Source organism: Danio rerio, chromosome 6 (genome assembly GCF_052040795.2).
Source record: "Danio rerio strain M-AB ecotype USA chromosome 6, GRCz13ab, whole genome shotgun sequence".
NCBI classification, from domain to species: Eukaryota; Metazoa; Chordata; class Actinopteri; order Cypriniformes; family Danionidae; genus Danio; species Danio rerio.
The window spans coordinates 15,038,237-15,051,517 of NC_141026.1; the positions used below are offsets into that span (position 1 = coordinate 15,038,237).

A 13,281-nucleotide genomic window follows, 5' to 3' on the forward strand; every position below is an offset into this window, starting at 1 on the left:
TCTCAATAACGCGCAGCCCTACCACTTGCCGACTGATGTTTTAACTGTTTTGTGACAAATTTAAAGGTGCAGTAGGTGATCTGCCAGAATGCTAGCATTAGCATTGCAGCTTTGAAAATATACATCCCTCCCCTGCCGTCCAAAGCGTGCATCAAACAGATGACGATACACAACCTTATGTAACACTAGATCATGTCATTCACCAGTTAGAAAACTCCACAGAGACATGCACTTTGTCCAGCGTAGTTGTTGACAGGCCAGTGGGTGCAGGAATTATATTTCCCCAAAACTGACATTGGGGTTCTATATCCGCACATTCAGACTTTCTGCTTAATAATATAATTGCAGAAAAGTATTGTTTGCAATTTCTTAATAGTGAAATCATATAATCAGCCAATGACAACACTGTAAAACCCGATTGCTACTATCCATTTCAATGTAAAAATTAATTTATATGAGTACTGTGAACTTCATTTAAGTTGAATGAATGAGGTATTTAATTAACTCATTGCCTTCAACACTGAGTTGAATTAACTTTCAGTACATTTAACTACAAAATTAACTTCACTCCTTTCATTTGATAAAGTTAACTGTTGGGTTTTACAGTGTATACAATACAACATTGTTCACAGTCAGTTAAACAGTGCTAATGTTGGTTTGACATTTTTTAATTGGACGAACATTTTTTAGTCTTATGCCTTACCCAGATTATAAAAATACATATAAATACATTTAGATGATTAACTTTAATCATTACTATCGGTATGTGAAGAGACTTTTAAGTACACTGTAAACTCCAACAGTCAACTCTATCAAATGAAATGAGTGTAGTTAACTCAAAATTTACTGAAAGGTAATTCTACTCGTTTCAAAAGAGCTTTGAACTCACAGTTGAAGGTACCTCATTGCTTTAACTTAAATGGAGTAAGTTCACGGTACTCATATACATTTGTTTTTTAACTCAAATTGTTTGTGGCAGTCAGGTTTCTCAAATGGTTTGAGTTGACATAACTTATTGGGCTTTACAGTACTCAGTTGGTTTGAGTTCTCTTTATTTATTATGATTTACTGTGCTCAAATTGCAATCAAATGGATTGCAGTACTCATTAGGATTAGTTTTTGAACTTAAATGGTTTGTTGCAATCCGTTTCCTCAAATGGTTTGAGTTACCTTAACTTTTTGGGTTTAACAGTGTAGCACAACAAAAAAATAATTTCTAAAGGCAATCACCTACTGCACCTTTAATCTGTTAAATATTTTTCTAGATTAAAACAACACAACACCCACTGTAAAACAATTCCTTCATGTTGTCCCAACACAAACTGAATAAGTTAACTGTTCATACAAATTTAAGTGAATAGAACAATTAAGATGTCCCAAAAAATGTAAGAATTATGTTGTTTCAACTCATTTTAAATGCATAGTTTGAACAAGCAACAGAAGTCTCTCTTCACTGTAAAAACTGATTAGTTACTTAAAGCGAGTAAACTATTATTTTAATTGTACTCACTTTTTAAAGTCAACTAATTCCTTTTTTCACAGTGTTTTCAAATAATTACTGTAATTATAACAATATTACATACAGTTAAAGTCAGAATTATTACCCCCCTGAATTAATAGATCACTTGTTTATTTTTTCCCCAAATTCTGTTTAACAGAGAGCAGATTTTTTCAACACATTTCTAAATATAATAGTTTTAATAACTCAGGTCTAATAACTGATTTCTTTTATCTTTGTCATGATGACAGTAAATAATATTTGACTAGATATTTTTCAAGACACTTCTATACAGCTTTAAGTGACATTTAAAGGCTTAGGTTAACTAGGCGGGTGTAGCCTAATTAGGCAAGTTATTGTATAATGACGGTTTGTTCTGTAGATTATCGAGAAAAAAATGTAGCTTAAAGGGGCTAATAATTTTGTCCCTAAAATGGTGTTTAAAAAAGTAAAAACTGCTTTTATTTTAGCTGAAATAAAACATAAGACATTTTCCAGAAGAAAAATTATTATCAGACATACTGTGAAGTCATACAAGTCCTTGCTCTGTTAAGCATCATATGGGAAATATTTTAAAAAGAAGAAAAAAATTTGAAGGGGGCTAATAATTCTGACTTTAACTATATTTGGTGCTTCATTAAGTCTATAAAATCTACAATTATATCCTGTAAAGAATTTAGAAGACACATTGGAGTCTGGAAGAGCAGATTTATTTTAGTTGCTGTCATTCTGCTAGACATAGAAAAGCTGGAAAAAAAAACAAATATAATAAATGTGTATTGGAAAATGTGATTAGTTTACTTTTATTTTTTTAAAGTGAATACAATTTGCATAATAATAATAATTAAGTCAACTTAAAAGTTCCAAGTTACAATGGGTTTACTTGCATTATTTTATAAAGTCAACTTGTTTCTTTTAGGGCAATTGATTTACTCACTTTAAATAACTAATCACTTTTTACAGTGTGTACAATGTAAAAAAAAAAAGCAGGGTTCCACAATTCCTTCATTTTGTCCCAACACAAATCAAATGTTTTTACAAATTTAAGTTGATTGAACAAAAAACAATTAAGTTGTCCCCCCAAAACTCTCAAGAATTGTTGGTTCAAGTATTTTGAACAAGCAGCTAAAAACTGAGTGAATTTTCATCCACAAAATTCCACAAAAAAAAAGGCTAAAATAGATCAAAAGCTTCTATTACATACTGAATATCAGAATATAAACACATCTGATGAGAATTAGAACGGTTTTCAAGGGCCTCTAACACACACACACACACACACACACGCACACACACACACACACACACACACACACACAAAATCCTTGATGTCTTTTCCAGACTTCTGGCTCGATTTCATTTTAAGGCATTCAAGTGGGGCACCTAAGCCATGTGACTCATTACATTCTACACATCAGCGAGAAGCGGCTCTGCCCCTTTAACAGCCCGACAGCAAATGAAGCTTTACAATTTGACCAGCGCGATAACACCCTACGCAATTTCCACCATAAAGACGTCAGGTATAAATCCTACAATGAATAGAAAGTCACATCCCACGAACCCAATTGAACAAAAAAAATGAATGAGAGACGCGCTGTTCTTTCGGCAACAGCCGTTCTCCTAACGCACCGGAATATGAGTGAATATGTTCAATGGGAATGTGTGCTATTAAAACACACAGAACACACACACACAAAGCCTCAGATGAGCATCTCCCAAAAGCACACCCACGGACATCGGTGGGCTGCATCTTAAAAAAAAAAAATCCTGGTACACCGAGTCTCGCAGGCCCTGTATGTGCAGCACAGCTGAGCCACACACACACACACACACAAACGCACACACACACACGCACAGCCAGTGGGAAAAGACTATATATAGCAGTAGTCAATTCTAATCGCGAGAAAAAATAACTCACCGCCTCCGAGTCTTCAAATCCATGCAGGTACAAATTGTCATACATGGAGGTTTGCTATTCCAAAGAGGTCCTCTTGAAGAATAGAGAAAAAAAAGAGAGAGAGAGGAGGTGGTGGAGATGGAGAGAGGGGGGGAGGAGGAGGAGGAGGAAGAGGAGGAGGGAGCCACCACCACACACACAAAAAAGAGAGAGAATCGATGGGGGGATGACGATCCCCTTGCTCCACGGAGGAAGAACAAGGAGGGAAAAAAGGGTGAGAGATGCCTCACGAGAGAAAGAGAGGATGGAGAGAGAGAGAGAAAGAGGGAAAGCAGGCCTGTGCAGACGGCTCGGCCTGCAGGATGGAGTGGATCCCTCGTTCAGCCTCCAATTCTCTCACATCCTCAGGCAGGGAGAAGCTTCCCAACGGCTCACTGACGCGGACGTTTCATCATCTCTCAGCAACACGCTCACACACACACACGCACAAAACACACACGGCGCTGCTCCCCGCATCAGAGAGAGAGAGAGAGAGAGAGAGAGAGAGAGAGAGAGAGAGAGAGAGAGCCTTCCTCAATCTCTAGCTGATGACACACTTGAGCAGCTGCGTGCTGATTGGCTGAGCAGACCCTCCAGTCAGAGCTGCTGCTGCTGACGTGTGTTCTCCTTGACTGCGAGCGCTGATGAGAAAGAGAGAGAGAACGAGCCTCCCCTCTGCTGTTTTCATTCTCTCTTTTTCCTTCTTTGTTTCTTTTGAATGTACAGTCAGGTTTCCTTTAAGCCATTGTGTTTGCAGTGATCTTGTTTTCACGATGCAGTAATAAAATCATTAATCTGCAATAGTCTCAGAATACAAAATCCTCTTATATTTACAGTCAAAATCAACCATGGTGTTTTCTTAAATGCACATACATATCAGGTAAACCAATTTTTTGTAAGACATCAAGTTTAACATGAATCAATAGGATATAAAGTTGATGGCAAAATGCTTTTATTATTCGAATACTCCCAAGTGCTGTTTGATGGAGAGAAGATGAACATTGTTAAAGCACAATAGTTTTAATAATTAATTTCTATTAACTACTTTTTTTTAAATAATATTTTACTAGTTACTTTGCAAGATAGTATAGTTTGCAGCTTAAAGTGCAATTTATAGGCTTAACTGGATTTATTAGTTTAAAGTTAGAGTAATTATGCAAGTCATTGAACACAGTAGTTTGTTTTGAAGCAAATTGGAAAAAAAAATCAAACAAGATTTAAGGGAGCTAATAAAAATGAGCCTAAAATGATAAAAATTATAAAAAAAATGTATCTATACAATAAATAATATGATATATTAATACATACATTTTAATTCTTTAAAATTTTCTCCCAATTTCTGTTTAACAGAGAGATCCCATTTCTAAATGTGACAGTTTTAATAACTAAATTCTAATAACAGTAATTTCTTTTATCATTGCCATGATGACAGTACATACTATTTTACTAAATACACCACAACTCTTATATTTCAAACCTGCAGGAAGCACTGTAATTGATACAGTTTTTTTTTCCCAATGAGGTGGTGTAATAAATACATTAAAATTTTTATTTAATAATAAAAAACACTGGTTTAAAAAGTATTTTGTGACACCCATATCCGTCATTAAAAACCCAGGTTTGTTTTGAATAATAACTTAGAATCAAGGTTCATTTTAGGCCTATATAAACTATAAAACATCTATGCAAATTAATGCAATACTATATGTAAAAACTAAATCATTATATACTATAGTAGCCTATAGCCCATAAAAAAGGTCAATATTGCCTTGTTGTTTCTCGCTCAGCACGCGCATTGAAGCACAAGTGACAGATACAGAGGAAATCAAATAAAAATAATATAGGCTAGAATAAAATAATATAGCCCACTTTGCAGCTTTCTTTTAAATTATAGTAGGCCTACTGTATATAAAATAGCGCCGGAGTGTTTCTCAGTGTTTCGCAGGTAAAGTCTTTAAATTGTGTGATAATTGTACATTTTTTAAAATTTCTATAAATAAAGTGGGGAGAAAATAAATAATTAGGCCTATTTAATTATTCATTTATTATTTATGCACAGTAATTGAGACATAAAATGAGATAGTAAAATATGAATCAACAACAAAAATTTAAATTAAAACTATAAATGAAAAAGCTTTTTTATTGACTGTCTTAGTCCGATCACATTAAAATAACACTGTACATCTCTCAATATTTAGGCTAAAACACTGCTTTATTTATTTACTTATTCATTTTAGTTGTCTTTTCTTTCTTTAATTCAACTTTCCATAATGAATCCTCATTGCACTTAACAAGTTAACAATGATAATAAAGCTTGTTGACAAATTTTTAATGATTAATGAAGAAATTATAATGCCTTGTTTGATTGTTTATCTTTATTTACAAGTAGCAGAGTATTTACAGCTACTGTATAGGCTATTTTTGTCCATTCACATTCCATCCCTTTGTGCCCCCTAGCGTTATAGTCGCCAAGGGGCACCTTCTTACACGTTCTTCAAAAAAACACGTTCTTGCTCCTTTAGAGTGGCGCCAGTACAAGGCAGGAACTCATGCTCATATTAAAGTGTCACCTACTGTATATTTCAAGATTCAGCCCAAAGTACAGTTTAAAGGCCTAACTAGATTAATTAGGTTAACTAAGCATGTTAGGGCTATTAGGCAAGTCATTGTATAACAATTGTTTGCTCTGAAGCCATTCGAAAAAAAAAATTGCTTAATAATATTGACGTTAAATGATTAAAACAATGTAAAACTGCTTTGATTCTAGCTGATATAAAACAAATAAGACTTTCCCCAAAATAAACAAATATCATAGGAAAAATGACTCTCTGTTAAACATAATTTGGGAAATATTTATTAATAATTTAATAGTTAAGCTAATCATTTTGACTTTAACTGTATTGCATATTATAACTGCAAAATAGTATACAACGGGGTGTCCAATCCTGTTTAGTAGAACTGGACACCACTGGTAAATATATTCATGTGAAAAAGGTTAGGACTGCATACTTAATTACATAGTTTGCTATATAAAGACATTTAGAATATGTAAAGAAAATTACATGGTCCTTTGCACGCCCTGTTGACATAAAAGCCTGTTATAAAAGTATTCTTTCTCCTTCTGTCATTCCATTGTTTTTACACATGACTCTTTTGTTTTCAGATTTATGTTTTGTTTTATTTATGTATTGTTTGGGTTTTCATCAAAACCTGGTTCAATTCCATGTCAACAGCTCCTTTAGAAATCTTATTTCAAAGAAAAAAACATGACATTTTCAACACTTATTTCCCTATTTGTATGTAACAAAAAATAAGCCAAGATAGAAAAGATTGTAAAGTAGAGCTGCTCAATATTTTGTTTCAGCATTGATATTGCAATATACACATCCACAATAGTCACATCTTAGAACCTGCAATGTCCAGTCGTAATTACATTTGATCAGGTACAATAGTTGAAAGTTTGTCATGTGCATGTTTCAAGATCTGTGATTATTATTATTGTTTCAAGATTATATCTTGAAAGCATTTCAAGAAAGCTTAAAAGTACAGAAAGTTTTAACATTTGTAGCTTTATATTACAAAGATGATTAAAATGTATTGATATGATGAAGAATATATGGTGATATATAATTATTCAAGTTGTGTGAATACTATATGAATTCTCCGAAATCAGAAAAGCAGTTTATTTCATTTGCATCTTTGCTCTTTTGCATTTATCTATACTATACTATTCAACTATGCTCATTAATCTATGTAGATTTGCTGGTGTGTTTGGGATCGTCATATTAGATGGACATTGGAGAGGTATTATGTTAACAAAAATCCAGACCTGTTATATCTTTTGATGATCAGTTAAAGGTATAGTTTGCCAAAAAAATTATCATTCACGTATTCTTTCAGACCCTTATGAGTTCCTTTCTTTAAGAAGATATTTAGAAAACTGTTGGATACCTGTAACCACTGCAATCAATAGTATTTATTTTTCTATGAAAGTCAGTGGTTACAGTTTTTCAGCCTTCTCCAAAATGTCGTCTTTTGTGTTCAACAGAAGACAGAAACACATAACGTCTCAAATCACTTGATGGTCAGTGAATAGGCATGTGATTTGTAGTGCCTGACTTACATTTTGTCAGTGCTATTTGCTGTTGCTCATCTGAGGTTTAAGACCTGTCAAAGATCACATCATTTTTTATGTGCTGATATAGAATAATCAGACTGTCATAGGTTGTTCCAACATTTACACATTACTGTTTATTATAGGATATACTGTATAAAACCATAATCCAAACAAATACAGTACTGTCCAAAAGTCTTCTATTTTCACAAAAAAAAGGTCAAGTCATTCGGAGATGTTGTCACAGTTCTTTTTATATTTAGTCTGATTTTTCAATACACATAATCTTGTGTATTGGTATGTGTTGTGTGTTATTTTTCCTTATGTGACTGATTATATCAACACATTAAATTGGTTATAGTATAATTAATTATTAATTAATAGATAATTAATATACCACTTTTTTATTTTCCAATCTTATGTAAACATTGTCTTTACAATATTTGTTCACGTTATCTCATGTAAGAATGTCTGCCTGACGTAAATAATGTTTGTTTATATATTTTATATTTATGTAAACTATATAAAGCAATTTTATTAAATTCTGGACAGTTACAAAACTGCATTATAATATGTGACGGCATAACGAAGGAAAAAAAACGATTTTAGAAGGCAAGAATCAGAGCAGATGAACAAAACAAAAACAAAAAATGACAGAATAAGTTTGCTTTAATGACCTTCAAATGTTGGATAATAATGTAATTGAGCCCAAATAGGGGGATGAATCATTTCTTTTACGGATAAAAACTGTAAAGTAATGCTAAAGTCTCTAAAGAACCAGGCTTTTTTAATTTGTTTACCTGTCTGAGGATGAAACTGGTGGAGGTGGTGCTGCCATCAGATCTCTTCAGCCGACTGCGTCGTGAATATGTTCCCCTGTTCACCTGTAGAGGGAGAAATGACCAAATCATGAATGAATAGTCTTCATTTCTCAATCATTTACTTTTGAGAATACAATATTAGCATTCGTTTTAATGCAATCTTGCTTTTGATATTTGGTCAGAATCAGAATAAGGAGCAGAATCAGTATTGAGGATATTGGCCAAGTAGCTATAAAGGTTATAAAAAACTTACAACACATCATAAACATGGACTGAATATTCCGCTGGAAATAAGTACGCAATAATTAAACAGCACACTTAAAAGAACACTCCACTTTTTTGGAAATAGGCTCATTTTACAACTCCCTAGAGTTAAACAGTTGAGTTTTACCAGTTTTGAATCCATTCAGCCGATCTCTGTGTCTGGCAGAAGCACTTTTAGCTTAGCTTAGCATAAATCATTAAATCAGATTAGACCATTAGCATTTCACACAAAAAAAATCAAAAAAGAGTTTTGATAATTTTCCTATTTAAAGCTTGACTCTTCTGTATTTACATTTTGTACTAAGATGACGGAAACTGAAAAGTTAAGCTGTTACCTTGCTGGGGACCATTTTGAAGCACTGTATAATATCATTGTGCCTGAATAAGCCATGGTAGTACAGCAAAGTTCCTTGATTGTTACGCCGGGACAATATTAAAGTCCCTATGTAGACCTAGAAAATAGCAACTTTTCTTTTCAGTCTTAGTACATGATGTAAGTTGAGAAGACTAAAGTTTAAAATAGGCAAATTATCAAAAATTTTGGATTACTTTAAACCAGATGCTAATGGTCTAATCTGATTCAATGATTGATGCTAAGCTAAAAGTGCTCCAGCCAGAGCTAGAGAGTGGCTGAACTAATTTCTAATGGTAAACCAGGGGAATTGTGTAAAATTTATTAGCCTTTTTTGAAAAAGGGAAGTGTTCCTTTAAACATGGGAGTCAGCCAAATGTGGATGAGGATGCAAGCGCTGCAGGAGAAATAAAAATCTTGCTACGCATAGTGCATTGGTGACCATTAATTAGGTTTCATTTGGCAATGAGAGCCACTTGCATCAATGTAAATTATCTGTACAATTTATTAATGGATTTATATAAGAAGTAGGAGAGAACAAGTGTTCTTTCAGCTATATTAACCCTTACTTCACACCTAGAGGAAAATAATCGTCTACAGCTGAAAAAATATTAAGAGGTTTTAAAAATCAAGATTATGGAAGAACAAGAAAAGGCAATTGTGACTTTTTATTGCGAGTTCGATTTGAACTTATAAGAAATACAATTTATATCTTGCAAAAAAGTTATGATTTTTCTATTTTGAAAATTTTAACTCATAACTGCAAGTTTATATTGTGCATTTCTAAAGAAAAAAAATCTTGTAGATATGAACTCAGAATTATGTCTTTTTACCTTGTAAATTACATATTGGAATGATTTTTTTTTTCTCAAATTTGTTTATATGTTGTATTTCTGAGATGTTTTTCTTCTTGAATTTCCTGGAAATTCTGTTCATAACTCACAACTAAATTTCTTTAGATCTCAACATTGTTTCTTCTTCTTCTTCTTCTTTGGCCTTTGTCCCGTATGGTTGCGGGGTTGGCTCTTTGGAACAAGTCCTCCATTTAGACTTGTCCATATGATAACGACTTTTTTACACATTCCGGCCGGCCTGTCACCCTTACACACAACGGACAATTTAGCCTTGTCTTTGGGGAAAATCGGAGCAAACCCACGTGAACGCAGGAAAAACATGCAAACGCCTCACAGAAATGCCAACTGAGCCAAGGTTCGAACCAGTGACCTTCTTGCTGTGAGGCGACAGCACTACCTACTGCGCCACTGCTTCGCCCCGATCTCAACATTATTTATATCTCATAATTTGAATATGCTGAGTTAATAAAGGTTATCTATAAGACTGAATCAGTTACATACTTGTTACAATTTCTTTTTATAACCCACGTATATGCAACAAACGGTTCCCCTAAAAGTGTTATTAGAATAGTAAAAGTCTTCATTTTACTATTAATTATAATTTGTACACAATTTTACAAATACCTTACTGCTTCAGGTTGGAAAACCATTGTGAATTTTGTAGATTTTGCAAGGGCTTCATAGTTGTGAAAAGCAAGAGAGAAAGATGGGGTGGGCTGACCAAAAATAGTCACTTAAGGGATATTAATTAGCAAGGTCTGATTTGTTTCTATTTTTAGGGGGCCTCTAGGGTTTGTAGTAGTGTTGAGGATAGACAGAGAGCTTGTTCTTTTTAAAGTTTGCTTAATAGGGCCACCAAAAAAATAGGTCGGTGTGCTCGTTTCACAGCATTAGGGTGCTTTTAATGGAGTCAGGTGATGGTTTCCTTCATCATTACGGTCAAAAATTCAAACAATTACGCTTGCAAGGGATTTATTTTTGCTTCAAGAATCATATTTAATGTAAACTGTAAACGTTTAGTTTGGTAAAAGTCTAAATACCCTTGTGTTTAATTCAAGTTGGCTACCATTGACGCCCCATCTAAACAATTAAAACATCACAAAATAGCACCTCAATAAAAACTACAAACATTCGTCAACACGTTCTACTTCTTCTGTACTAGCGTAGGCTACTATATAGTACTTACTAAAGTGAATACTATCACAATTAAATATTACAATATATTTGGGTTTTTAATCATGAAGAGTTGTCAAATGACAGTTAAAAGTTTAAATATAGTCACCTGAAATATAGGTGCTTGGATTCCCTCGCCGATCTTATTCCTAATATAAATGTGTCGAGACATCTCGGCCAGCACATCGGTCCAGATCGGGGGTTGCTGGCCTGCTGGCCCGGCCCAGTGGAAGTTTGGAGGGTTTCGGACGGCTTGCTCCAGCTTCGGTGATGTGGGTTGAGTGCTGCCCCGCGACCGTCAAGAACCGCTCTGCTCTCGTGCATCAGAAGAGCCAGAAACTCGTCACAGTGTGACAGGTGTCAGGTGCGCGCGCACCACAGGCACAAGCACTGCGCACTCGTGTGGCCACAGTGAGAGTCAGATTATTTTCCCTTTCTGTGGCTAGAATGAAATTAAGACCTATATTTAAAAATTAAAAAATATGCACTTTTAAGACGGACAACACATTTATATCAGTAGGTTTAATTGGGGAAAATAGCTGTTTTATAAAAAGATGTGCTGTACTTTAATAAAACTACAAAGAATACATTTATGATTTAATGGGAATAGCAGCATCACTATCTGCTATCACCCACACAGTGGCGCTATTTCTTAAATATTCTAGTACAGTGGTTCTCAAACTTTTTTTTTAAAGTACCACCTCAGAAAAGAATAGTCTCTCCAAGAACCACTATAATGAGCAGCAGTATTGAAATACAGGAGCGTAGTAAGCCCAGTAAAGCAGCTGCAGCTCTGCACAGTTCTAAAACGAGGCAGATAATAATTCCTATTATTTAAAATGTTTATTGTCAGCCACTTTAAACAATTTAAATAGCTTGAACATTAACACTGTACTGTGCTTATATGTGAAACATAAACAAATAAAAATAAAACGTCAACGTTTAAATTAAAATATGCTTTTAAAAGTTAAAAATGAAAGGTTACTGTTCTTAAAAAGTAAAAAAAAAAAAACTACTGTAATTAGTGTGTATCATGTGTGCATATGTATGGAGTTACCGTGTGCATATGTATGGAGTGTGTACATGTATAAGGTGTGTCTGTATGGTGTGTGTATATGTTAAGAGTGTATCATGTGCATATGTATGGAGGGTATATGTATAGAGTGTATCATGGAGTTTGCTATCGTTGTTTGGCTTCATCAACTCCCAGGAGTTCAGTGGATTCATCACTCACCTTTCATGCCAGAGAGCCCGGTTCTATCCCAGACACTGGACACTGACAGGAGTGCATCATGTGTGTATATGTATAATGTCTAATGTATAGAGTGTATATATGTATTGAGTGTGTACATGTGCATTTGTATGGAGTGTATCATGTGTGCATATGTATAGGGTGTATAATGTGTGCATATTTATGGAGTGTGTTATTGTTTGGTTTCATCAACTGCCATTAGCTCAGTGGATTTGTCGCTCACCTTTCATGCCAGAGACCTGGGTTCTATTTTGGACACTGACAAAAAGGCATCATGAGAGAATCATGTGTGCATGTGTATGGACTGTGTATGTGTATGGAGTGTATCATGTGCATATGTATGGAATGTGTACATGTATAGGGTGTATTGTGAGTGTGTATGTGTATAGAGTGTATAATGTGTGCATATTTATGGAGTGTGTTATTATTTGGTTTCATCAACTGCCAGTAGCTCATTGGTTTCATCATCCACCTTTCACACCAGAAGCCAGTGTTCTATCCCAGACACTGACAGGAGTGCATCATGTGTGTATATGATATAGTGTAATGTATGGAGTGTATCATATCTGCATTTGTATAAAGTGTATATGGATGGAATGTATAATGTGTGTATATGTATGGAGTATGTAAATGTATAGGCTGAGTGTATACAGTATGTATATAGTGAGTCATGTGTGCGTGTATATATATATATGGATATGGGATGTGTGTATATTCTCAGTAGCTCAGTGGATTCGTCACTCACCTTTCACGCCAAAGACCGGGGTTTGATCCCAGACACTGACAGAAGTGCATCATGTGTGTATATGAAATGTATCGTATTTGTATAAAGTGTATGTCTATGGAGTGTGTATATGTATTGTGTGTGTCTATTTGTATAGGGTGTGTGTTTACATGTATAGTGTATATTGTGAGTGTGTAAATGTATAGGGTGTATCGTGTGTGTCTATAAATATGATGTGTCTAAATGTATAGAGTGTGCATATGTATGGAATGTGTGTGTATATATAGATGGAA

General features: G+C 34.3%; 1 protein-coding gene across 4 annotated transcripts in view; it reads right to left on the minus strand.

Annotated features, from left to right (window-relative positions):
• cacnb4b (calcium voltage-gated channel auxiliary subunit beta 4b) overlaps positions 1-11,312 on the minus strand; it is a 62,011-nt gene extending 50,699 nt beyond the window's left edge. The window contains exons 1-2 of one of the 4 annotated variants that reach the window (XM_087256075.1): positions 11,122-11,312; positions 8,349-8,432 (exon numbers count right to left, since the gene is read on the minus strand). In XM_087256075.1, the coding sequence (XP_087112201.1) occupies positions 8,349-8,432; positions 11,122-11,184 (147 nt within the window). In that variant the 5' untranslated portion in view covers positions 11,185-11,312. 4 annotated transcript variants of the gene reach the window in all.
• Between the last annotated feature and the right edge of the window lie 1,969 nt (positions 11,313-13,281).